The 25,509-nt window shown below is 53.0% G+C and overlaps 1 protein-coding gene across 1 annotated transcript; it reads left to right on the forward strand.

Annotated features, from left to right (window-relative positions):
• On the forward strand, positions 1–24,769 carry EVPL (envoplakin). The gene is made up of 22 exons (XM_039716525.1): positions 1–113; positions 6,206–6,305; positions 7,023–7,177; positions 7,956–8,079; positions 9,599–9,724; positions 9,971–10,009; positions 10,697–10,858; positions 11,430–11,537; positions 12,131–12,226; positions 12,464–12,589; positions 13,396–13,542; positions 13,687–13,841; positions 15,139–15,236; positions 15,751–15,932; positions 16,637–16,815; positions 17,224–17,362; positions 17,902–18,095; positions 18,416–18,566; positions 19,151–19,234; positions 19,320–19,430; positions 20,135–20,227; positions 20,993–24,769. Exons 1-22 carry the CDS (start codon positions 40–42, stop codon positions 24,440–24,442), a joined length of 6,093 nt encoding a protein of 2,030 aa, XP_039572459.1. The 5' UTR covers positions 1–39; the 3' UTR covers positions 24,443–24,769.
• The last annotated feature ends 740 nt before the right edge of the window (positions 24,770–25,509 follow it).

Consider the following 25,509-nt stretch of genomic DNA (forward strand, 5'->3'; position numbering starts at 1 on the left):
CCGAGCAGAGCCCGGGACAGCAGCTGGGACCTGGCCACCATGTTCAAGGGGGTGGGCAAAGGCTCCCCGAGCAGGAGCTCCCCCAGCAGAGGCTCCCCTGTCAAACCCAGCAAGTAAGTGTGACCCCTCTGTGTGTGTGTGTGACCCCTCTGTGTGTGTGTGACCCCTCTGTGTGTGTGTGACCCCTGTGTGTGTGTGACCCCTCTGTGTGTGTGTGTGACCCCTCTGTATGTGTGACCCTTCTGTATGTGTGACCCCTCTGTGTCTGTGTGTGTGCTCTGTGACCCCTCTGTGTGTGTGTGTGCTCTGTTACACTCTCTCTCTGTGTGTGCTGTGTGACCCCTCTCTCTCTCTCTGTCAGTGCTCTGTAACCCCTCTCCTTCTCTCTGAGAGTGCTGTGTGACCCCTCTCTCTGTGTGTCTCTGTGTCTGTGTGTGTGCTGTGACCCCTCTGTGTCTGTGTGTGTGCTCTGTTACACTCTCTCTCTCTGTGTGCTGTGTGACCCCTCTCTCTCTCTCTGTCAGTGCTCTGTAACCCCTCTCCTTCTCTCTGAGAGTGCTGTGTGACCCCTCTCTCTGTGTGTGTCAGTGCTGTGTGACCCCTGTGTCTGTGCTCTGTTACCCTCTCTCTCTATGTGTGTGTGCTCCGTTACCCCCCTCTCTCTCTCTGTGTCTGTGTGACCCTGGGGGATGACAAGGGATGGGTGATCCCTGCTTTTTCAGCCACCCCAAGTGCCATCCCCCTGTGCAGCAGCAGGAGGTTGGGGTTTGCTGGGAGCTGACACCAAAAAGTGCTGCCTGGCTGCTGTCCTTGTCTCTGGTGGGCTTCGTGCTCCTCCCCAGCAGCGTCCTGCAGCCCCTGATGTGCTCAGAGCTGTGGTCACTGAGCAGGGAGGTCCAAAAAAGCCCCTTTGGGGCAGGTAGGAGCAGGGTGAAAGCAGCCTCTGTGCTTGGGTGTGCTGTGAGGCAGATCCCAAGCTGGGTCTGAGATCCTGGGATTCCCTGGCTGTGTGAGGCTGCCCTGGGATCCCTGGAGAAGGATGCTGAGCTCAGGGATGGAGATGGGTGGATGGGTTTGCTGGTGGCTGCTCCAACCCAGCCTGGGACAGGCCAATGCTGAGTTTGCCTCTTTCAGACCTGCTTGGAGCACTCTGCTCTGGTGGAAACTGTCCCTGGCCATTTCTTTAAGGTCCCTTTCAGCCCAAACCATCCTGTAGCTCTATGAAGAGTTCCCTCAGTTCTGAGGGAATGAGATGTGTGATGCTTCCCGAGGATCAGGGCCTCCTCTGGGAGGGAGCACTCCTGCAGGGACACCTCAGCCCTCCCTCCAGCTGCTCTCGTTAAATCAGGATTATTTTCCACCTTCCCCAGCAATTTTGCATGTTGTAGGGTTGGTTGATTCCATGGGAATCCTCTGCCCTGACACGTTTGGAAGCTGAGGAAGCAGCCAGGGGGGTTGTGCTGAGGAAAGGGGACATGCAGGGGGTGCTGGCCACATCTCCTGGGGCCACCAGCAGCACCCCAGGACAGTGTGTGTGTATGGGGGGGGTTACAACACGGTGCTGGCCCCCAGCTGGGCTGTTTTGGGGGCCAAACCCCAGATTAGCCAGCAGGGTGAGGAGGGGGAGCTGGGCAGGGCAGCAGGGCCTGGGGACAAGGTGACCCCTCAAAGGCTGGGGATGTCAGGAGCTGGCCCCCTGCCATGGGAGGCTCCAGAGGAGCTGAGAATGCACAAACCCATCTCAAAGGCAGCTCTGGGGGGCTCTCTGAACACCCAGCTTTGCCTGGGGCCTGGCTGCAGTGAGGCACCTCCCCAGCAGCCCCGGAGCTGTGCCAGGCTCTGCTTTATTCAGCCTCACTAATGCAATCTCTGCAGCTCCCAAAGCAGGCTGGGGGTTTCTCAGGAGCCTGCAGAGGGTTTGGGCAGGCTCTGCCCCGGCATGAACCTCTCAGAATTACTGCAGCTGCATCCAGCAAGGCCTCACAGCTTTTCCCATGCAGGATGGAGGCTGGAGCCAGGAGCACAGCAATTCCTGAGCTAGCTGTGCTTGTTTCAGGAGGCTCCAACCATCAGACACAGCCTCATTCCCTCAGCCATGGCCTGGGGCTGGGCCAGTGCCCAAAGCAGCTGAGAAAATGAAGGTGGATGAGTTGTCCTGGGAGCAGCCACCAGCACACGCTCTGCAGATGGCCCCAAGAAAATGTTGGTGGCCCACAGCTTGTGTTGGTGGCCCCAAGGCCAGAGCCTCAGCAGCTGAGTTTCCCTGTCTCTGGGGTTCATAACGAGCTGCTGGACCCCCTCAGAGGGCTCCTGGTCCCTGGGGCTGTGGTGTTGAGCCTCCTGTCAGGGCCCTTTGCTGTCTCACCTTGGTGGATGCACCCCAGGGAGGGAGCAGCAGCACAGGTTTGTGCCCCAGGAGTTCCTGGATGTGCCCTGCTCCAGCTGGAGGCACTGCAGGGCTGGAAGGGAAAACCCTTGGGAAGGTGGAATTGAATTGGATCTGGCTGGACTGGCTGTGCCTGGGTGTGATTCTGACAAAGGAGAGGGAAGGCAAGTCATCTCCTGGGATTTAAGTGTCTCCTGGCATTGCTGCTTTTCCCACCGTGTCCCTCTGCTGCTGCCATCAGTCTGGAGCAGAGTGGGCCCTGGGGACAGGCAGGGGCTCAGGTACTAACCCACAGCTGGCAGGGGTCAGGGGTGCTCTGCTGGAAAATAAAAATGTGCCAGGACTTCTGAGTGTGTCAGGGAGAACAGACCCAGCCTTGGGCCCTTTTCTGTCCCCACGAGGAAGGGACAGAGGGCTCAGGGACTGCCTGGGTGGAGCTGTGGTGCTGCCCCAAGTGCCCTGGCAGGAGTGACCAGGAGCAGGGACAGTCCTGCTGCTGCTGGGAGACACCATCCCTTCTGTGCAGCTGGGCTGTCCAGGAGGCAGAAAGTGGTAGGAGAAATGAACCAATTAATAATGCTAATAATAGTGCTGTGCCTCGCCCAGGAGTGAGATGGCCCTAGGGAGGAGGCTGCCCTGGCTGCTGAGCAGGAGGAGCAGGAGGAGCTTGGCCCAGCCTTGCTCTCAGCCATCCCGGGGCTGTGGCTGTCCCATGCTCTGTGTGTGGGGCTGGACCCGAATTTCGGGAGGCTGGGGGGTGTCCAGCATGAGCTGGTGGCTGTCTGTATCCCACCTGATGCCAGGCTGCCTCTGTGCAGCCCAGATGTCAGCATGATCCCCCTGAGATGCAGGGCCCAGCTCTGGCTGAGGGAGAGCTCCTGCCCAGGGGCAGCAGGGATGGACAGGGGGACACCCCGAGGGGGGACAGGGATGCATCCACGGGCTGTGTGGATGGGTGTTTGCACAGACTCCTCTCAGCACACCCTGCTGCTCCTGAGATGATCTCCAGGGTTCATCCCCACTTCCCTGAGAGCCAGGCTGTTGGTCTCCAGCCTCAGGTGCTCCGTGCAGCACAGGCTGGGATGGGCTGAGTCCCTGTGACCATGAGGTTGCTGACATCTTTTCAGTCCATAGATTTGTTGTGGCTCATCCTAAATAAAGCAGGTTCCTGTGCCCAGCCTCAGCAACTAAGGGATGGAGTGCCCCAGTGTTTCCTTCAACCAGAAAGGGAGTGCCAGCAGGAATAAACAGGATTTTTGGGATTTTTGTTGGTATCTACCATCCCTGGGGAGGATGGATCCTCACTTCTCCCCTCTTGGAGCAGCACAGAGTTACCCACTGGGCCAGCCCAGCCCGTGACTCACATCTCCTCCCTGCACACAGAGCCCGGGCAGGAAATTTGGGTGGTGCTCAAGTATTTGCTCATGGGACACCACCTCATTCCAGGCGTGTCAGGGATGAGTGGGAGGTTGTGTAACCTCCTGGGGAGGGGGAACCTCCGAGAGCTCCAGCCTGCTGCACGCTCAGGCTCGCAGGGACCGAGCCCTGTGCTGCTCCCACCCACCCCGTGCATCTCCCTGGGCACTGCAGGTGACACCAGGAAAGGGCATGGAGTAGGAGTGATGATGAACGGGATGTTAAACACAGGCTGTAGCAGGGAAGGATGCTTTGGTGGTGATGGATGCGCTGCTTGGGCTCCATAATCCCTGGAGTTAGACCTGGAGAAGCTGCCCAGCTCAGCAGTTCCCTTTCACTTGCTGGTGAACACTGCAGGCATGGCAGGGAGATGCTGCCAGCCCCAAACCTGGGGGCAGCTGAGAGCTCCAGGCCCACGCCTGGGGAATGAAACACAAGGGAGGGGCTGGGGAAAGGGGACAGGAGGACGCTGTGAGCAGGGGTGCTGGGGCTGTGCCCCCTCTGAGGCCACACAGGCTCAGTGGGGCTGAGCTTGCTTCCAACGGGAGCTTGGGGTGACCATCACACTCCCTGGCATGTCAGCACAGGAGGATGCTGTGAGCAGGGGTGCTGGGCTGTGTCCCCTCTGGGGCCACACGGGCTCAGTGGGGCTGAGCTTGCTTCCAACGGGAGCTTGGGGTGACCATCACACTCCCTGGCATGTCAGGGTCACCTGGGGCTGTAGTAAATGAACATCCCAGCACGTGTTCCAGCCTTTGGAATGAGCTGTGGGACAGCCAGAGCCACGAGTAGGAGCTGGAGCAATGACAGAGCCATCAAGGAATAATTTCCCCCATCCTTTGTGGATTCAGGGGCTTGGAAGGAAAGCACATGGCTAAGGGCAGACATGCTGTAGGACATCACCTTTCTCCTACCTTCTTCTTCCACCAAGCTGCCCTGAAGTGTCCCCCACTCCAGCTGGCCCCCAGTGATGTCCCACTGCTCACTCTGCTCCTGCTCTCAGCTGCCAGCACCAGCACACAATGCACTCAGCTCTGCTGGACTTTGTCCCCCCAGCAGCATTCCAAGGCTCCATCCCTGGTGATGCTGTCCCTCCCCACCCTGCTGCCCCTGCCCACATCCTGGCAGTGCTGTGCTCTCCCTGCCTGCAGGGCAGGGCCAGCACTGTCCCCAAGGGCAGATGCTGTTAGAAACAACAGGACACAGGGACAAAGGTGGCACCGAGGACAAAGGTGGCACTGAGGTTTGTGCTTCCTTATCCAGAGGGAGCCTTGGGAGCCATCCCATGCCTGGATCCAGCTTTGGGTCCAGCTCTTCCAGCAGGGCTGCTGGTTCCCAAGGGTGGTGGTGGCACAAGGGCTGTGATGGCACCATTGGTTTTGTGGTGGCACTGAGGTGACAGCAGTAGGGAATGGTTGTTGGGAACCTTCAGTGGAGCCCCACTGGGGCAAGGAGGGCTGGTAGGTGAGCCATGGCCTTGGGAAATTGGAGTCTGGGAATCACAGGTTATCCTTGAGCTGGAAGGGACCCACCAGGATCATCGAGTACAACTCCTGGCCCTGCACAAGACACCCCAAGAATGTGAGAGCATTATCCAAACACTCCTTGAGCTCAGACAGGCTCAGTGCTGTGACCTCCTCCCTGAGGAGCCTGTTCAGTGCCTGAGCACCCTCTGGGTGCAAAACCTTTTCCTCATATCCAACCTAAACCTGCCCTGACTCAGCTTCCTGCTGTTCCCCAAGCTCTGAAAACACCACAACAGCCTCCAGGACACACAGGGGCTTGTGGTCTGCACAGCAAGCCCTTATCCCCTGCAGCCCAGTCTTGGGGTGGCACTGGGCTCTCCAGCTGTGGAGAGCTCCACGTGGACCAGAATGGCAGCTCTGGTCAGGCTGAAGGCCACCTGTGCCAGCAGCACCCAGGGGAGCACCTCCAAACAGGGTGAGCATGTTGTGCTGCCTCTGCAGGGTGCTCCCCTGGCCTCCAGCCCCCTGTGGCTTTGGGTCTTCCAACCCCAGACTGGTGCTTTTGGAAACCCTACAGCAGGTTTTGTCTCTTTTTTTCCCCTGTTGTTTTCCTCCCTCTGATGGAAAAAAAAAACAAAACACAAAATTTTGAGGACCTGCAGCAAGGAGTTGTGCAGAGGGGCTGGGTGGTGGCAAAATCCCAGCAGCACTGACTCTGGGCACAGCAGCTCTGTCCTTCTCTGGCTGAGGGCAGCAGCAGGCACTGACCACATGTGTGTGTGCCCGTGCCCTTGGCCACAGCTCAGGCTCTGTCCTGAGAGACCCAGTGGCCATGGGGGAAAGGGATGAAGGACCAGACCTGGGGCAGGTCCTGGGCAGGGATGGAGGGGGTGAGCTTTGCTTTACCCACCCATTTGCTTTGCTGTTCCCTCTCTAGGTCCTCCACAAATGAGCTGGCTGTGCTCATCTCCCGCATGCAGACAAATGCTGACCAGGTGGAGAAGGACATCCTGGAGACTCAGTCCAGACTCAAGCAGGTCACTCGTGGCAGGGGGTGGTGGGAGGTGAAAGGCTTTGCCTGGAAATGCAGTGTCTAGGACAACACCCAAACCCATGAAGAAGGTGAAGAAGGACCAGCCTATGCCCTAAAACCTCCATCTCACTCTATATATATTACTGTATTCTGAAACCTTAAAATCTGAATTTTCCACCCGGTGATAGTTCACACTTCTAATCAAACTACACACCTGTAACCCAGTGCTATCAATCAATTTTGGAAGCCTCCTCCACATCCTCAGGTCAAATGCACTGTTCTCCTGGGGCTTTCTGTGCCTGCCAGCACAGAAAGCCCAAACCCCTCAGCATCCAGGGCTCCCACGGCTCAGCTGTGTGCTCTGTGTGTGCTGCTGCAGGTTTTGGGGGCTGGCTCGAGGCTGGGGAGGAACAGACACCCCACAGAGCCTCCCAACCCTGGGGCTGCATCCCGAGGCTTCCCAGATTCTTTCTGCTCAGTGCCTGAGGCTTTGCACAGCCAGGAAAGTCTCCCCTGTGGCAGCACAGCCCCGTGCCCCCAGCTGCCCCACAGGCTGCCAGCCTGACCCACACCACCCCTGGCAGGGAGGGAGCAGGGCAGGAGGCTCCAGGGCTGCTCTGTGGCTGCTGTGTGGATCCAGAGCCTCTGTGCTGGCCAAGGAAAGTGTTGTGAGGTGCCTGAGGTCCAACCAGCCTTCCTCCTCTGTCTCCCCATCCTGCAGGACTCCAGCAACCACCAGAAGAACAAGGCTTTTGAGTTCCAGACAGAGAATGCCAGGAACCTGAAGGAAGCTGAGACCCTGCTGAAGGATCTCTTCCTGGATGTGGACCGTGCCAAGAGGCTGAAACACCCCCAGGCTCCCGAGATAGAGAAAGAGTGAGTGCAGTGGAGGGACAGGGGTGCTGAGGGCACTGAGCAAGTGGGAACCTCCTCAGGACAGGGAATGAGCTCCACTCCTTGCCATCAGTGGTAGTTTCACTCTTCTTCCCACAGAGTTTAGCTTTAAAATCATCTTTTCTGCCAATTTATTATAAAGATAGTGGTATGCAGGGTGGATGCCAGAGTGATTGCCTGAGAGGCCCCAGTCTTTTGGGAGCCCTTTTAAAAGGTACTAGAAAAATGCAGAGCTAAAATGCGAGAGGCCAATCACTCTGGCATCCACCCAGTGCCTTTTAAAAGGGCTCCCAGTCTTTTGGGAGCCCTTTTAAAAGGTACTAGAAAAATGCAGAGCTAAAATGTGGCCCCACTATCAGGGCAAATCCCCTTTTCCTCTGCCTTCCTTAAAATAAATCCCTTTAATGTGGGGCAAGCACAGAGCCAGAGGTGGGTGTTGGAGTGGGAGAAGAGCTCCAGCTGGCTTCTGGTGCTTTGCTCCCCTTCACTTCCAGCCCTTTATGCAGAAATCAGGAGGGGATTTTCCCAGCTGGGAAGGGCAGCCCTGACCTCCCTGCAGCATCTCCTGCAGGCAGTAATTCCTGAGGCACCCCTGGGGATGGAGAGCAGCAGGACAAGTGCTGGACACTGCTGAAGGAGGCCACAAAGGCACAGCAAAGCACATTTTCACCCTCGTGGGTTCAATCCGGGCTCTGCAGGGCCCACCTGGGCTCTCCTGCACCCTGAGTGACACGGGGACCTGTGCCTCTCCCCCTGGCAGCATCCAGCAGCTCCATGACCGTGTGACACAGCTCTGCTCCGAGTACCGGGCCCTCTACGAGCAGCTGAACATCCCCGAGGTGGGGCCCAGGGTGGACTGGGCCAGGATCCTGGACCAAAAGATGGTAACAGCAGCTGGGTTTGGATGTTCTCTGCATCTCCTGCCAGGCCAGATAATGTTTGCTGTTGTCTCTAGGGCTGTGCCAGGCACTGCGTGCTCAGCATCATGCTGGGATGGTGGAGGGAATAATTCAGTAATAATATAAAAAATAATGTAATAATATAAAAATAATAATATAAATAATATATGCATGCTCAGCATAATGCAGGGATGTTGGAGGTGGTGGGAATAATTCTGTAATAATATTTTAAAAATAATGTAATGATATAAAATAATAAATATAAATAATGTAAATAAATGTAAATAGTATATGCATGCTCAGCATAATGCTGGGATGGTGGAGGTGGTGGGAATAATTCAGAAATAATATAAAAATTAATATAATAATATAAAAATAATAAATATAAATAATATAAATAAACATAAATAATACATGCATGCTCAGCATAATTCAGGGATGTTGGAAGTGGTGGGAATAATTATGTAATAATATTTTAAAAATAATGTAATAATATAAAATAATAAATATAAATAATATAAATAAATATAAATAGTATATGCATGCTCAGCATAATGCTGGGATGTTGGAGGTGGTAGGAATAATTCTGTAATAATATAAAATTAATATAGTAATATTAAAAAATAATAATATAAAAAAGAAATAGAAATAATATAAATAAACATAAATAATACATGCATGCTCAGCATCATGCAGGGATGTTGGAGGTGGTGGGAATAATTCAATAATAATATAAAAATAATATAATAATAATATAATAATAATATAGAATTAATACTACAAAATGATATAAATATTAATAATATATTAGAATAATATAATAAAATAGTATAATAATAATAATAATAATAATTCTGGGTGGAAGATAGACTCAATAATAATATAAAAATAATATAATAATAATATAGAATTAATACTACAAAATGATATAAATATTAATAATATATTAGAATAATATAATGAAATAGTATTATAATAATAATAATTCTGGGTGGAAGATAGACTCTCCTTCTACCTCTTAAAACCCTCTGGAGCACCCTCTGAATTAACCACTTTGGGTTAAGAGTTACCAGAGGGGGATCAGGTAGAGACCCTGCTGTGGGATGAAGGGATGGAGAAGGTGATGTCTCCTAGGATTTTACAGCCCTGCCTTTCAGGGTTTCCCACTGCAAGGTTTGGGTATGTGGGGTTCTCAGATTGGAGGCAGTTTGGGTTCCCCTGAAAGCTGCATGGTGTTCAAGTGCATCCCATGCCTGTCACCGTGGGCAGGGGCTGGCTCAGCTCAGCTCTGTGGCCCAGGGCTGTGTGGTCTGGTTATCTTTGCCCCTGTGTATGGCTGGGGAAATGGCAGCCAACAGCAACGATGGGAAACAACAAAAAATCCCCTCCCTTCCTGCTGGGCTGCTATCAGATACCAGATCTTTCCATGCCCTGCCAGCACTGCCAGGGGATTCTCCCTGAAAAGCCTTTGGCTTTAGTGTCTGCCCTGACTCCTTTTGCACAGAAACAAGTCGATGCAGGGCAGTATGGCCCCGGCATGTCGGAGCTGGAGAAGCAGATAGCTGAGCACAACATCCTCCAGAAGGAGATCGAGGCCTACGGGCTCCAGATCAAGAACCTGCACTCCGGGGTAAGGCCCCTCCGTCCCCTCCTTGTCCTGTCACTGCCCTGGGGACCCTGCTGCCTCTGTCACTGCTGTGTCCCCTCTACTCCTCCACATGGTGAATGTCCACCCTTGTTCTGCAGAGGGCAAGGAGGTGGCTTCATGATTCCCCAAATCACTTCATCAGCATTCACCACATGTTTTGCTAACAGCTTTTTTTTTTTTTTTTTTTTTTTTGTTCACTTCCTTGGTCTTGGCTGTGTTGTAACCCAGGATGTGGCAGATTTAAAAAGCCAGTACAAGGACTTGCTGGTAAGGTTCTCAGTGGTTTTTTGAGCAGATGGGGTCTCACCATCCCTGATGGGCAGGAAACACACAGTTCAGAGCAGGAGCCACCCCTGGGCTTGCACAGTAAAGTTCTGTCCCTCATATCATCTCCCCATTTCCTTCCCTCCTTGGGATAGGTGTAAATGAAAGAACTCTCTGTCCTCAGGGCAGTGCAGAGGGTGAGATCCATGTCTCTGCTCTTCATGGGTCATGGACCTGCAGTTTCCTCTGTGTCCATGAGCACCGGGACCAGAAATCCAGCCCACACCCTTCCAAATCAGGATTGCAAATGTGTCCTGATCCCTAACAAGGCTTCCAGAGAGGAAACAAGCAGCCAGAGCAAAGAGGTGGCCAGGAGGAAAGAGGACCATGGCTGGGTCAATGAAGCTGATGCTGAAAATGGGACTTGTGAGAAATACAGCAGAGCTGGGCCAGCTCTGAGACTGCCCCAGGCACCAGCCCACACCTGGGATTCTGGTTAGACAAACACATCTTGTCTGTGAGGAGGGAAAGGGAACAGCAGCCCCATCAGATAAGAGCCAGTGGTGGCAGATTTCTCACCAAGGTTTCTGGGAATCTCCTGCAACAGGAGTGTGGTCCTGGGGAGGAAGAGGAGGGGAAAGGGAACCCCGGGCTGGGCACTGACACTGTCTCTGTCCTGTGTGTGAGCAGAAAGCTTCCATCTGGCGAGGGCAGAGCCTTGGCAGCCTCTACCACCACCTGCAGGGCTGCACCAAGGAGCTGGGCTACCTGACAGAGCAGCAGACCAAGATCCTGAAGCAGGACTGGAGTGACCAGATGATGGACGTGCAGAGCGTGCGGCGCGAGTACGAGGTGAGCCCGGGGGTGTCCTGCCCGTGAAAGGCTGGCCAGGCCTGGCACAGGGGACCTGCAGGGTGCATCCAGCCTCCTGCACACCCACCACCAGCCCTGAGCAGGAGGCTTTCCAAAACAGAGGGGGAAGAGCCCCCTGGGTTCGTGCTGGAATTAGGAATGAGCCGCTCGGTGGGATCTCTCCAGCCCCCTGAGCTGGCATGTGGGGTTGTACATCAGAGAGCTGCCAGGGGGGCTCTCCATGGTCAGAGAGAAGGGAAGGGCTCAGTGCCACATCAGCCTCAGTGGCCACAGTACAACACCCAGTGACTGCCATGTGCTGGGACACAGAAAATGAGAGGGATAATTGCATAGGAAAATGCTCTTTGAACAAATGCCCTGATGATTTCTGAGGCCCAAATGTGTTTAATTTATTTTAGCTCTATCTAGCCCCTTCTGCTTTAAAAAACAAAGAAACAGGCAAGGATGTCTGTGCTTTGGGAGCCTCATCTCTGTTATGTTTGCTGCCCCAGGAGACCCCTCTGTGCTCCCTGCATGCTCCCAAGGTCAGAAAGTTTCTTTTCCCCTCCAGGATTTCAAGTCCAATGAGCTGCTCAGCCAGGAGGAGTTTGTGAACCACCTTCAGGACGATGGGGACAGGATGATTGAGCTGAAGCACCCAGCCATCAAACCTATCCAGGTGGGGAGAGGGGTCCCTTCCCCAGCCCCGTGGGACAATGAGAGTGGTGGGTCAGAGGAGACCCCTGCACCTCTCCTTCCTTCCACACTGCACTGGCTGCACTGCAGCATCTTTCTGCCTGCTCCAGCCCTGCAGGGAAGCTGAGGGAAGTGCAGGGCCTTCACCCTTTCCAAAATTTCCAGGAGGTGGTGGCCAGCACCTGTGTGCTGGGACGTGCTCTTGCTCAGGTGCTCACACACATCCCTCACACCGTTGGGAAGTTCCAGCTTTGACATGGCTTGACTTCTGCCACGTGAAAGCAGCTCCCATCCTCCAAGGCTGGATTTCCAAGCCTGCAGAGGCAGTGCCAGGCTGTGGTGGGCTCTCAGTCCCCAACACCACTGGAGCTGAGACCACTGGAGAAGTGATGGCTGCTCTGTGTGAGCCAGGTCCTTCTCAAGGGGTGTCCTCACTCAGGCTCAGCACCAGGCAGTGCCTGGGCACAGCTTTGTCTGCTCTTCCTCCCATCTCTGGCACTTCTGAGGAAAGGAGACCTCTGGGGGAGGAGGTAGGAGCAGCTGGAACCCACTGAGATGTGCTCTGTCCCACCACAGGCGCACCAGGAAGCCTTGAAGAACGAGTGGCAGAATTTCCTGAATCTCTGCATTTGCCAGGAGAGCCAGCTGAAAACTGTGGAGACCTATAAGAAGGTAAAAAGCAAATTCATGGGCCATGGCTCTGCAGGTCAGGCCAGAGTAGGCAGGCTGGGAGGAGAGACAGCAAAGGGGTGAGGAAGGGACACCCTTTGCTTGCACCTAGTAAAGGTATTTTGGGGAAATGCCCCTCAAGATAGAATCTTTTAGAGGTGCTGTGAACTGAGAGACCCCACTGGACTTGGGGACAGTGATGTCCCCCCTTGCCTGACTGTTTCCCTGCCCACATTCCAGTTCCAGGATGATGCTGAGGCTGTGAGCCGCTCCCTGAAGAAGATGAGCTCTGACCTGGACACCAAATACAGCAAGTTCAACAAAGACAGCCCTGGGGTGGTGTCAGATCTGCTGCTTCAGCTGGAGGTGGGGCCTTCAGGGCTGGTGGCACCAGCCAAACCTCAGTTAAATCCCCAATAAATGAAAAATGGGAAGGGGAAGAGGTGGGGGAATTATCCTACAGGGATAGCTCACCCCAGCTCTGTGCTAGGGAGGGGATCCACACTGCTCCCACTGCCCTGAGATGGCACTGTCCCCATCAGTGACACACAGCCAGGCCCCAGGTCACCATCAGAGTAAAGGAGAAGTGCAGGGAGAAGCCATGTGTTGTCCCTAGCATAAGACACTTGGATTAGAGGGCCTGGCTTCCAAGCAGGGAAAGATCCTCCCATCTCCTCAGCACCCTCATGAGCCAAGGGCAAGGGAGGGAATAAAGAATCTGACCTCAGGGGTGAGATGCAGATAGGAAAGGAAAATTTACCCCAGAGAGAGGGAGGGGACACGTTCACCATGAGATCTTCCCAAGTATGCAACACATTTGGCTCTCAAGAGATGCTGGAATCTTGGTACTTTCTGACACTGGAATGCAGCCACCTCTTGGCAGGTGTTCCATTTCTGAAAAGGAAAACTCCTTCAGGATATTTGATATGAAAATGTGGGTTCACCTAAGGTTAACCCGGGCTCAATGGCAGATCTGTGAGCAAAGGAAACTGAGCAGAGTGTTGGCAATGAAAGGGGAAGAAGGGACATGGATGGAGGGATTGAGAATGGAGAAACTCCTGACTCCACCCTGCAAGGACAGATAATTTGTCCCAGCATACCTGCTGTAGTGTGACCCTCCCCTTCCTTCTTACCAAACCTGGCCACAACCACTGTCTCCTCTGTTTTTCTAGAATGAGGAGAAGGCCCTGAAGCAGGCAGAGAAGAGCATCACTGACCTGAAGAGAAGGAGCAAAGAGATCAGCCCCCTGAAACTGCGCAGGACACGTCCCTCTCAGCCCCTCACCCTGGACACCCTCTGTGACTGGGATGCTGGGGAGGTGAGGGCTGGACAAGCAGCACCCTCAGAAGGGACAGAGAACTGGATTCTTCTCTGATTGCTCCAGATCCTGACTCTGTGGTGTGAGGAACTATCTTAGGGACAGAAAGCCAAGCCTTTCACTGGGTTTTGTGTCCCCTCCCAGGTGCAGCTGACCAGAGGGGACAAGTATACTCTGAAGGACAACAGCAACCCAGAGATGTGGGTGATCCAGAGCAGCACTGGCATGGTTCAGGAGGCACCTTCTGCTTGTTTCTCCATCCCTCCTCCTGACCCTGAGTCCATAGACAAGGTCAATAGGTGAGTCTGCAGCAGAGACCCTGACCCAGAGAGACATTTGTACTCTCTTGGGTCAAAACCAGCCTGACTGCAGAGAAACAGCAGCTGGGGACAGGCCTCTCGACTATCTAGTACTAAATCCCTCCTGGAGAGGGATTTTCCCTGCACCCAGGGGTCTTATCCAGGTGTCTACCATTCCTCAGCATCCCTGCACACTGCACAGACCTCACTGTCAATGAGTTCTCTGGCAGTCAGGCTTGATTTCTTCACCCAGACATGTGACTCGCATAGGTTTGACTAAATTCATTGCAGAATCAGTCTGGAGCTTGGGACTCGCCAAACAGGACGGAGTTATCTGTGGAATCTGCTCTCAGCCAGCCCCAGCAGAGGCTGAGCAGTGCTGCCTGAGCCTCTGGGTGGGTTTGCTGCCTGCCTCAGCTCCTGCCGTTCCCACAGGACGGGCGGTGGTGCAGCAGCTTGGCACTGCCTCTTTCATCATGGCCCCGGGTGTTTGGGTAAATCAGGGCTGCTAAGTGCTGAGGAAAGGCCACAGCCCAGACTCAGAGCTATGCAGGCATGCCCAAAGTGGGAGCTTGGGTCCCCAGTGCCATGGGTGTGATTGCTTCATTGTGTTGCTCAGTGTGTACCCCTCTTCACACATTCCTATTGAACTACTGAATCTTTTGCATTTATGGGTTTCATGAGTGTTTTAAAACAGATATTCTGTTCCTCTTCACAGAGGAACTGCCCTCATCTGACAGCAGCCAGGCAAGCTGGGAATTGCTGGTTTTAGCACACAGTGTTCAGCTGGAACAGTTCACAGCAGGGATGAGAACCAGCCTGGTCCTTCCTGTTCCCCCTCCCTTCTGGTTCCATGAGTCTTTTCTCACCCAGAAATATTTTTTCGTCCTTCCAGCTCTGGCAGATCCCAGCCCTAGTTTCATTAGGCAGGAACCATCCTTACAAGTGAGATGTGGCATTTCTAGTGCAGCAGCAACTTGTACTTGTTCCCTGCCAGGCTGCAAAGCACTGCAGCCATATGAAACACATTTCCAGCTTTGATAGCTTCTGCTGAGAGTTGGAAACACTGTCTCCCTTGAGAGAACTCAGCTGCTCAAACCAACCAGCTGCTCTTGCTGCTGTGCCCTTTCCTAAGGGACATCTCTGAGTTACCACAGGCTGCAGGCTCCCAGCCTTTGAGGACAGCTTCCCTTGCCTTGGGGACACCTCCCCAGCACAGCCAGGGAGCTGCTGCTGCTGTGCAGGGCTCTGTCAGGGCTGTGTCCCTTCCTGGGGTGATGCCTCTCCCTGCTCACAGGTTGGAAGGGGAGCTGAACACGGTGAAGCAGAGGCGAGCAGCGGTTCAGAGCACCCTGAGACGCAGCCACAAGGAGCAGGTGCAGCCCAGCCAGCAAGGTTTGTCACCTGGATAGCCCAGCCCTCTCCAGAGGCAGCTCTGGAAACACAGCACCCACCCAGGGTGGGCAGAGCACCTGCAGCTCACACACAGCCACGTGCAGAGGTCCCTGTGGGAGGATGCGTTCTCCTCCATGGCAAAGACAACCTGACTCCTGTCTCAGCAATTCACTTAAAGTCTGCTGCCCTCCTCAAGCCTCTGAGCTCCATCAACAGCTGGAGGGTATTGAGGATTTCAGGGGGATGTGCCTATCCAGAAACCTTAATTAAACCTGCTTTGTAATCTGGGTCCCTTGCAGTTCTCTTCCCTAGCTGGGGGCTGTGGGATGAGCAGACAGCCGTGGCTAAATCCCAACCCTGGGTTATCTGTGCCATTCCCACAGCTGCAGTTCAAAGGCAAAGTGAGAAGGGATGTGTCTGCATGGCAGCACTTGGCTTTGTCCCTCCTTTGGAGCTGTGGCTCACCATGGCAGAGCTAAAACCTGGGATTAACCTGAGCTATGTCTCCCTGCAGCTCTGTCCAGGAGCCCTCCAGCAGTCCAGGATGATCCCCAAGCTGACCGGCTCCTCAGCAGCCTGGATCGTGTTGGCAAGGACCTGGTCCAGGTAGAGAAGGAGGTCTTGAACCGAGTGAGGTCTCCTGTGAACTACAGTGACCCTACAGATGACCTTGGCAGGAGGATCAAGCAGCAGCAGGTGAGTTGGAGCAGGAGCAGTTTGGTAGCTCTGTGTCCTTGGCCCAAAGCAGGACAACATGGAAATAACACTAGAGAGGACAGCTGGTGCTCCAAAGGAGAAAACCACGCTGCAGATTTAAGGGTTTCAGGCTGGCTTGAACCCTTGAAATGGGACTAAATGAAACCCTGAGGAAATGCAGGCTCTTCCCTTGGCTCTGGAGCTAGAGGGTCCATTCATTTCAGAGCTGTGGTCCAGGTCCCAGTCCTGGGAATGCTGTCACCCTAAAAGACTAAAGGATAAAGGGAATTAACCCAAGGGCCAGCTTTGTCTCTCCTCTCAGGGAAGTACAGACTTGTAAATGTCAGTGAGACAGGAAAAGAGGCAGTGCCCTGGAGCCCCACTCCTTTCCTCTGGGTCAAGGTCTGGGTTTGCAGTATTCCAGCTTGTTACATCTTCATCTGTGGGTATTTACCTGGCTCTGGCAGCAGGATGGGCTCAGGCAGGTAGGATTTTTCCATCTGTCTATGTGGATCTCTTTCCCACACCCTGCCACTGCCAGACAGCCACAGTCTGGATGGGGCTGTGCCCCAAGGGGCAGCTCCTTGTGAGAGGGGCACCACACCCTGAGCCCCACAGCCAAATCTGCCCCCGAGGGAAACACACTTCCACAGCAGCACTGTTATGGCTGTGTTGGGTGACTGTGCTTCCATCTGCTGTGCCAGGAAACAACAAAGAAACTTGAGAACCTGGGGGCAGCCAAGGATGCCTTGCAGAAGGAGTGTGAGACCTACCTTTCCAAGAAACCCAGCAGCACCTCAGCCTCCCAGCTCCCTGTCACGCTGAACGCCCTCAGGAGCAAGTACAACGATGTCAATATGCTCTCCAGCCTCTACAACCAGAAGTGAGTGAGGGGGTGAGGGAAGGAAGTGTCCTTGCACAGGTGTGCCAACACAGAAGCATGACAGAAAATGCTTTTGATCTTTATGAGTGTTGGTTGAGATCCAGCACAGGTTGGAAACCTCCCATCCATCATCAAAGGACTCCTCTGAAGGAGTTCCTGTGTGTAATTTGTGAGGAGATCCCCTCACCATGGAAAATCCACCACAATGGGTGTGTGCCCCAGCTCTGCTGTGTGGTGAACTGCAACATATCTGACTTGTGAGCAGCATGACAGGGGTGTGAGTGCACATTGCTTGTTCTCTGACATATTCCAGAAGCTCTAATTTTGAATAAGGTTAAACATCAAAGGGAGAAAAGAAGAAGAGTAGTTTCTGTAGCTAACCTTGTCCTTCGTTTCCCCCTTTCCCAGGGCTAAGGCTGCCCTGAACCTGGAGACTCAGATTGAGAACACAGACAAGATTGTCAGCACGTTTGAGGCCAAGCTGGCTCAGGACAGCATCATTCCTGCATCCCCCAATGCCCTGCAGGATCGGGCCAATGACCTGCAGGTAGGGGAACATCAGGCTTCTCTTTAGGGGGGGATCCCTGAGCTGAGGGACCAGTGTGGGAGGAGCTGGATTTATTTGAGCACCTTGAGGCACCAGCGATGAAGTCTTTTTGAGGACTTTTCCCTTGAAGGTTTAATGTTGGTGTTGCAGGCTGACCTGGTCTCACTGGACAGGAAAATACTCTGTGCCTCTGTCCCTCCTTTTGCAGTCCCTAAAATACATCATGACCCCCTTAGCATCCAGTGTCTCTTGCTCTGCCTCACACCTCTCCCTAATCTTTCCTGCTCCCAATCTCCTTGCCCCATCCTTGGCACCCACAGTGACCTGATGTTTTGCCTTCCCCAAAACTTCTCAGTGCACTGTCCAAGCCACCTTGCTTCCCTGGAGAATAAACCTCACTGCTCCACCTCTTCCACCTCGCAGAACACTCGGAGAGCCTGACCAGCCCCCGGTGCTGCCCAGTGACACCTCAGGGAGGCTGTTTGGTGTTTGTTCCCTGACTGATGCAAACACAAGGTGTCTTTTCTTCTCCCCTGCAGAAGATCAGGCGGGACCTGGTGGCCCAGGAGGACTGTGTGCTGAGGCTGAACCGGGGGCTCAAGGATGCTGAGCACAGCTGCAGTGCTGTGCAGAACAACTTCCAGGAGTACTGCCCCGACCTGCCCCGGCAGAGGCGCGAGGTGCAGCTCCTCAACGACCGCTACCACGCCGTGGCCGACCAGCTGGACCAGAGGTGAGGCCCTGGGGGCATCCCTGCTCCTTCAGCTGAGGTGGACTGGGGCAGGGTCACAGCCCTGAGTGTGTTCTTCATTGCAGGACCCTGATCCTGAGCCCAGTGCTGTAATGCTGAGGAGCAGGGGTGTCCTTCTGTGTAGTTGCCACCTTCCTATTCACAGCACAGGCTCTGAGCTCCCAGAGTTGTGCTCCCCACTCAGGCATCAGCTGTCACCTCCTGTTTTTGTTATCTTGGTGTTTGTTGTGGTGATATTTTCACCTTGCACATGACTCTTTGCCCTTCCCCTTGATGTTCCTGTCCACTTTTGTGCTGTGCAGAGAGAAGACCCTCAGGAACATCAGCCTCACCTACCAGCAGTTCCAAAACTCCAACGAGAATCTGATGTTCTGGATGAACAACCTACCCAAGCACCAAGTGAAGACCACTGACGGGCCAAGCCAGATCAATTACAAGCTGCAGGCACAGAAGGTGTGTTCCAGGGCAAGAGCAGCCTGTAAATTTACAGGGATGGGGAAATTTGCTTGTGAACAGCACATGCAAAATAGTACCAGCCAGCTCCTAGCTCTGTGCTCCCCCACCACAGGGAATGAACTAGAGAAGGATTGCAGCCCACAGATGGTGTTACCTGGTGTATCTCACCTTGCTGGGTTTATCTGCAGTGCTGGTGTCCTCATCTGTGCCAGTCACCTCCAGGATGAAATCTTCTCCATGGAGAGGACACTTTCAGATCCTGAAATATTGCACCTCAGGCTGAGATGTTGTATCCAAGTCCTTAATTTTTCTCTCCTTGAGCAGATTCTAAGCTCACTAACTCAGACAAGGAGTTGTGGAGGCTCTGTGTTGGCTGCTATTTGTCTTATTTGTGATAAATCAGTGTGGGAAGGCTGAGGCAAGTCACGGCACAGCTGAGATACCCTAAAACCCTGGAGACTCTTCCTAAATGTCTTCCTGTTCCCACCATTCCCTCAGCCGAGCTGATTCTCTAGGCTGCAGGAGTATTACTGGGCAGCTGGATTTCAGTGTGTCCTTACCACCCCTTGTGTCTCCTGCAGAGGCTGGTGGAGGAGATCCAGAGCAAGGAGCCTGAGAAGAACGCCCTGATCAGGCTGTCCCAGAACGTGCAGTCCACACTCAACGTAAGGATGGGCTCTCCCATTTGTCACTCCCTTAGCATTTCACCCAAGGGATCCCACCTGATTCTCGTGTGTCTGCTCTGAGCAGGACTATGAGCTTGAAGCAGGCAAATACAGCTCTTCTCTGGACCCTTCCCTGACTGACTCTGCTGCAAAGAGGCTGCGTGTGACCCCCCTGCAGGAAAGCATCCAGGCCCAGGTAAAATGTTAAGAAGACACAGAAACCATTGCCCAGCTCATTATCCATGCCCCAATGCCCTCTGCAAGGTTTTAATCCACTCTTACAGCCACCAATGATCATGGTCCTAATCCCAGAGTTGGAGTCCTCAGGGATCCTTTGTTCCTGGGGCAAAGCAGCATGTGAGATCCTGAATTAGGGCTGTGCCTGGCACCTTTGGTTGAGATTGCTGGTGTTGCCTCCACACCACATTGTGCATGAAGATAAAGCTTACAGGGTGGGTGTGTGAGGAGAGGAAGAAGCCAGAGCTCCTCTATGCTCTTCTCAGTTACATCCCAGTCCTCCTGCATCACCTTGAGGCTTTTGCCAGCTGCTCTCAGTCTGTGGATTTGGAAGACTGGGCCCTGTGTAGGCCTGCAGGCATCTAACAGGCATTCAGATAACAGGAACAGGTTCTCCTGCAGGAATCCTGTCTCTAAAGAGTGAGATGGGAAGACACTAATCTCTAGAACTATGACATACACAAAAGTGGTGCGAGGAACAGGTTCTCCTGCAGGAATCCTTAGACTCTGTGTCTCTAAAGAGTGAGATGGGAAGACACTAATCTCTAGAACTATGACATACACAAAAGTGGTGCAGGTGAAAGGAGGTGTGGCAGAGTCTGCCATGCAACAGAGCTGTGTCTGGGTGAGGGCACAAGGCTCTCAGCACTCTTTCTTTTGCAGGAAAATGATGTCACCAAGCTCTACATGGAGTTGGCAGCAGAAAATAAACAGCAGCTCAGCAGGCTGGAGTTTGCCAAGAAGATCGTGGAGAAGGTACCAGCTTACAGCTCACTGCAAGATTGGGGTGCTCTAGATTGGGGTTCAAATCTGCTCAGCCTGGGGCTCCCCCACCCCTCCCTGACTCTCCACATCCAGGTGTGAGGAAGGACAGGAATGGGAACCCCTCTGAGAAAAAGACAACAAGAAACCACAGTTTCACTGACACTGATCTTGGGTTGTGACTCCCATCACCTCTGGGGCCCCTCACCTCGTTACTGAAGCTGTAGCTTATGCTTGGGAAAAAAAAATAGGGCTTTTAAGTCCAATTAATCAACCATCACATACTGACAATTTCAGATTTGGTTTGTGGGTGTGGCTGGAATTTAGTGCTCACAACCTTCTGGAAACCTTTCAAAGCCATAGGATTTTTATACCATTCTAAGGTTTGAACCACCTGTAGGAAAGGTCTCAGGACTGGGTGACTTTTAGTGGGTTCAGGAAGCACGAGAGATTAAGCTGGGGACTGGCTGTGATGCTCTCCCTCGACTGCAGATATAGGAAGGCAGCACAAAGCAGCTCTGTGGGTTTCTGCAGCACCTCCATCTGAAGGGGAAGACCCACCAAGTCAGTTGCTTGAGATGATGGGATTGTGTCCTCACTTTCCATTTACAAACAGCCTTATTTGAAGACTGCCTGAGGATTCTGTGCCAGTTTTGTCTCCCACCATGCCATGTCATTTAAAAGATCTCTGAGTCACCTTAAAAGAGTGGCTTGGTTTGCCTGCCTTTTTAAAATTATTTTTTATTTTTTACTTTGCAGAAGGAAGTGCATGAAGACATTGAAGCTGTACATGAGCGAACCCAGAAAGCTGAAAACAAAGCCACAAAAAGCAGGGAATCTGAGGGGTTGAAATTGCAGCTGGAGGAGGAAAGGAGGAAAGTAGCCAGGATTGAAGAGGACCTGGAGGAACACAGAAACAAGCTGCTGATGTTGAAAACTCAGAAGCCTGTTGAAAGAGTGGAAGAAAAAGAGGTGATTGAATACTACAGAGACCCGCAGGTGGAGAGCAACCTGTCTAGGATGGTACAGCAGATTGAAGAGGAAGGCAGAAAGAGGCAGAGCCTGCAAGAAGACATTGATGTGATGAGCCGTAAGCTTGCCCAGATGGAGAGTGAGAAGAAGGTTGCTCCTGCCCAGCTCCTCACCAAAGAGATCACAAAAATTGAGAAGGATCCAGGCCTGGATGGCCAAGCAGCCAGTCTTCGTCAGGAGATCAAGCATCTCCAGGAGGAAAGCTTGGCTGCTGCTTCTGAACTTGAGCAGCTTAAGAGGGAGCTGCACATGCTGGAGCGAAAGCAGCCCAACATCCGAGAGAAAGTGGTGGTGAAGGAGCTCATCAAACTGGAGAAAAACCCTGAAATGCTGAAATCTGTTAGGACCCTGCAGTTACAAATTGATGAGGAATCCTTCAAAAGGAAGTCTGCAGAAGAAGCGATAGTGAAAGTGAAGAACAAGATTGAGGAGGTGGAAAGACTGATTGAAACAGCAGAACCCAAAATTATTGTTAAGGAGGTGAAACAGGTAGAGCAGGACCCAGAGTTATTGAAAGAGACTTCCAAGCTGAAAACTCTGATTGAAGAAGAGAGGAGCAAAAACTTGATGCTGACAGGTGAGCTGGAAGAGCTGCAGACCCAGTACAGCATTGCAGAGAAGAAAAAGCCCAGGGTAGAGGTAAAAGAGAGGGTCAACGAGATCTTCCTGGTGGACCCTGAAACAGAGCGGCAGATTGCACACCTGAAAAGGCAGCTCCAGGAAGTCACTCTGAAAAGGACAAAGATTGACAGTGAAGTGGAAGAGGCCTTAGCAGAGCTCAAAGTCCTGAGGTCACAAAAACCAGAGGTGGAGTTTAAGGAGGTCATAGAGGAGGTGGTGAAACATGAAAAGAGTCCAGAGATTCTTAGAGAAATTGACAGGCTGAAAGAGCAGCTCAATGAACTTGTGAACACCAATGGCAGGACCCAGGAGCAGCTGATTAGGCTGCAGGGGGAAAGGGATGAATGGAGGAGGGAGAGATCCAAGGTGGAAACCAAGCTGGTCAACAAGGAAGTCATCCGATATGAGAATGATCCACTCTTGGAAAAAGAAGCCGATCGGCTGCGTCAGGAGGTGCGTAACATGTCCCAGAAGAGGAGAGCTGCAGAGGATGCCATCTATGACCTGCAGAACAAATACATGCTACTGGAGAGGCGGAAGCCAGAGGAGAAGGTGGTTGTTCAAGAGGTGATACTGACCCAAAAGGATCCAAAGCTGCGAGATGAGCACAGCAGGCTGAGACGCAGCCTGGATGAGGAGGTGAGCAACAGGCGTCGCCTGGAACGCGACGTGCAGCAGGTTCGTGTGCTGGTGGAAGAGCAAGAGAAGTTGCTCAACTTTCAGGAGGATCGAAGCAAGAGGCTTGCACTGGAGAAGGAGATGAGACAAATTACACTGAGAATAAAGGAGCTGGAGGAGAGCCCAGCCCCAGTGCAAGAAAAGATCATTATGGAAGAAGTGGTTAAGCTGGAGAAGGATCCAGTCCTGGAACAATCTGCCAGCAACCTGCGCTTGGAGCTGGAGCGGGAGAAGATGGAGGTGCTGAACTTGCAGAGAGAATGCAAGAACCTGCAGGTGCAAGTTGATGTCCTGCAGAAAACGAAATCTCAGGAGAAGACCATCTACAAGGAGGTGATTCGAGTGGAAAAGGACAGGGCGCTGGAGAGTGAACGTGCACGCATCTGGGAGCTGCTGAGCAGGGAGAGGGGAGCCAAACAAAAGGTAGAAGAGGAGGTACGGCGGCTCCGGGAGAAGATCGAGAGAGCTGAAGGCATGAAGAGGACATGGGCTCGTGAAGAGACGGAGCTGCAGAAAGCCAGGAACCTGGCCATCCAGGAGAGAGCCAACTTGGAGAGTGAACTGCGGGAGCTGGAGAGGCAGAAGCAGCAGAAAGTCCTCTTCCTTCGTGAGGAATCCAAACTGCTCAGCCAGCGGACTGAGAATGACAGGCAGAAGAAGAAGCAGCTGGAACATGAGGTTTCCCTGCTGGAAGCAGACATTCTTAGGGAGAAGGACCAGATCTACAACAAGGAGAGGTTCATTCGGGATCTCCAGTCAAAGGTCAACCGTGAGGAAATCAATCACGAGACCCAGATGAGAGAGACAAACCTCTCCACCAAGATCTCTATCTTGGACCCTGACACAGGGAAGGACATGTCCCCTTACGAAGCCTATAAGCGAGGTATCATAGACAGAGGCCAGTACATCCAGCTGCAAGAGCTGGAGTGTGACTGGGAAGAAGTCACCACCTTGGGCCCAAATGGGGAGATCTCCCTTCTCCTTGACAAGAAAAGTGGGAAGCAGTATTCCATCGATGATGCTCTAAGGCTGAGGAGGATCACCAAGGAAGAGTACCAGCTGTACCGGGATGGCAAGATCCCCATCTCTGAATTTGCCTTGCTGGTGGCTGGGGAAACCAAGCCTCCCTCCTCCCTCTCAATTGGCTCCATCATCTCCAAATCCCCACTCACATCACCCACCACCCACCAAACCCAAACCTTCTTCCCCCCAGCCTCACAGAAGGGCATATGTGATGACACATCCCCCATCGCTGGGGTGTACGACACCACCACCAACACCAAGTACAACATCAAGACTGCCGTTGCGAAGAAGCTGCTCGATCCCATGACAGCTCAGAAGCTCCTGGAAGCCCAGGCTGCCACGGGGGGCATCATAGACCTCATTTCCAGGGACCGGTTCTCGGTGCATAAGGCGATCGAGAGGGGGCTGATTGACAGGACCTACATGCAGAGACTCCTCAATGCCCAGAAAGCTTTCACAGGCATTGAGGACCCAGTGACCAAGCGAAGGCTGTCTGTGGGGGAAGCAGTTCAGAAGGGTTGGATGACCAAGGACAGTGCTTTCCCCTACCTGCAAGTCCAGCATCTAACTGGAGGGCTCATCGATCCCAAGAAAACTGGTCGCATCCCTGTGCTGGAAGCTGTCCAGACGGGGATGATAACGAGCAACCTGGCCAATAGGCTCCAGGATGAGTCCAACTATGAAAAAGATCTCGTTGACCCTGTCACTAAAGAGAAGATAAATTACAAGGAGGCCATGGCCCTCTGCCAGAAGGATTCTCTGAGCCACCTGCTGCTGCTCCCAGCCGCGTCGGAGGGGTATCAGCGGTACCAGCAGGCGAGCCGTTCCCCCCGGCTCTCGCGGTTCAGGCATTGAATGGACCAAGGCACATATGGGGCTGGTTCCTTCAGGAGTTCATCCCTTCAGAACACCTCTCCCTGCGGAGGCAGCAGGCTCACAGGAATGGAGCATCTAGCATTTAGGGCTGCCTACTCTTCTCTCTTAGCTACCTGCCTCCCAACACAGCTCGGCCGTGCGAGGAAGAAAACGTGGTCATGGGCCTGCCACCGAGGGGTCCCCACAGTCCCTGGGTGCTGTTCCCTGATCAGCCCAGAGAGGGTTGATTGTGAGAACTTCACGGGCAGTAGGTTAAATGTGGCTATGCCCAGAAAGTGGGGAGAGCCAGAGTGTTTTCCAGTTGGGTCATCCTGCATGCAATAAATATAGCAAGTGAGTGGCTGTGGCTGTGTTGTCTCTGCAGGCTGTGGCTGAAGGCACAGCTACTCCTCCCCCATGCAATCCCATGCCCTGCAGCCCTATCCACACAGGTTTTGTAGACTTGCTCTCCCTGATCTCCCAGCACTGAACCTCTATGAGTCCATATTTTTAAAGATTTTGTTATATTTGCATTTAAAACTGAAGACCAACAGGACTTTGCTTCCTGGTCATTTGGACACCTCTAGAAGAGGGACTTGAACAACAAAGGAGTGCAGTCCCACCCAACAGTACTGGAAAATCTGCTCTTGCTGTTTCTTTAGGTGAACTAAAAGGAAGTTACTCTTCCGTGTAACTTCCACCACTCAGTCCTTCCTGAAACAATATATCTCATATCCCAGTATGAGCCAATATATCTCATATCCCAAATATTCTGCCCTAGTATCTACCCTGTTGTGGAGCATCCCCTGGGTTTATGGGATGTGAAAATTATTTTATATCAGCTGCTCCTTCCCCTTTCCCAAAGGCTCTTTTAGCTGATGTAATTCAGGAACTCCAACATACCCAAAATAATCCATGAGAGTAGAGGTTTTCTCCCCCTCCTTCACCCACCAGACCAGCAGTATAGCCTCTACTTCCATATAGTCTGAGCTCCAGAAAGAAACTGTTCCCAATCTGGCTAGGTTTGCTCTAGTGTTTTATTTATGTTTCTGGACTGGATGAATGTC

Source organism: Passer montanus, unplaced genomic scaffold (genome assembly GCF_014805655.1).
Source record: "Passer montanus isolate IOZ18808 unplaced genomic scaffold, ASM1480565v1 scaffold35, whole genome shotgun sequence".
NCBI classification, from domain to species: domain Eukaryota; kingdom Metazoa; phylum Chordata; class Aves; order Passeriformes; family Passeridae; genus Passer; species Passer montanus.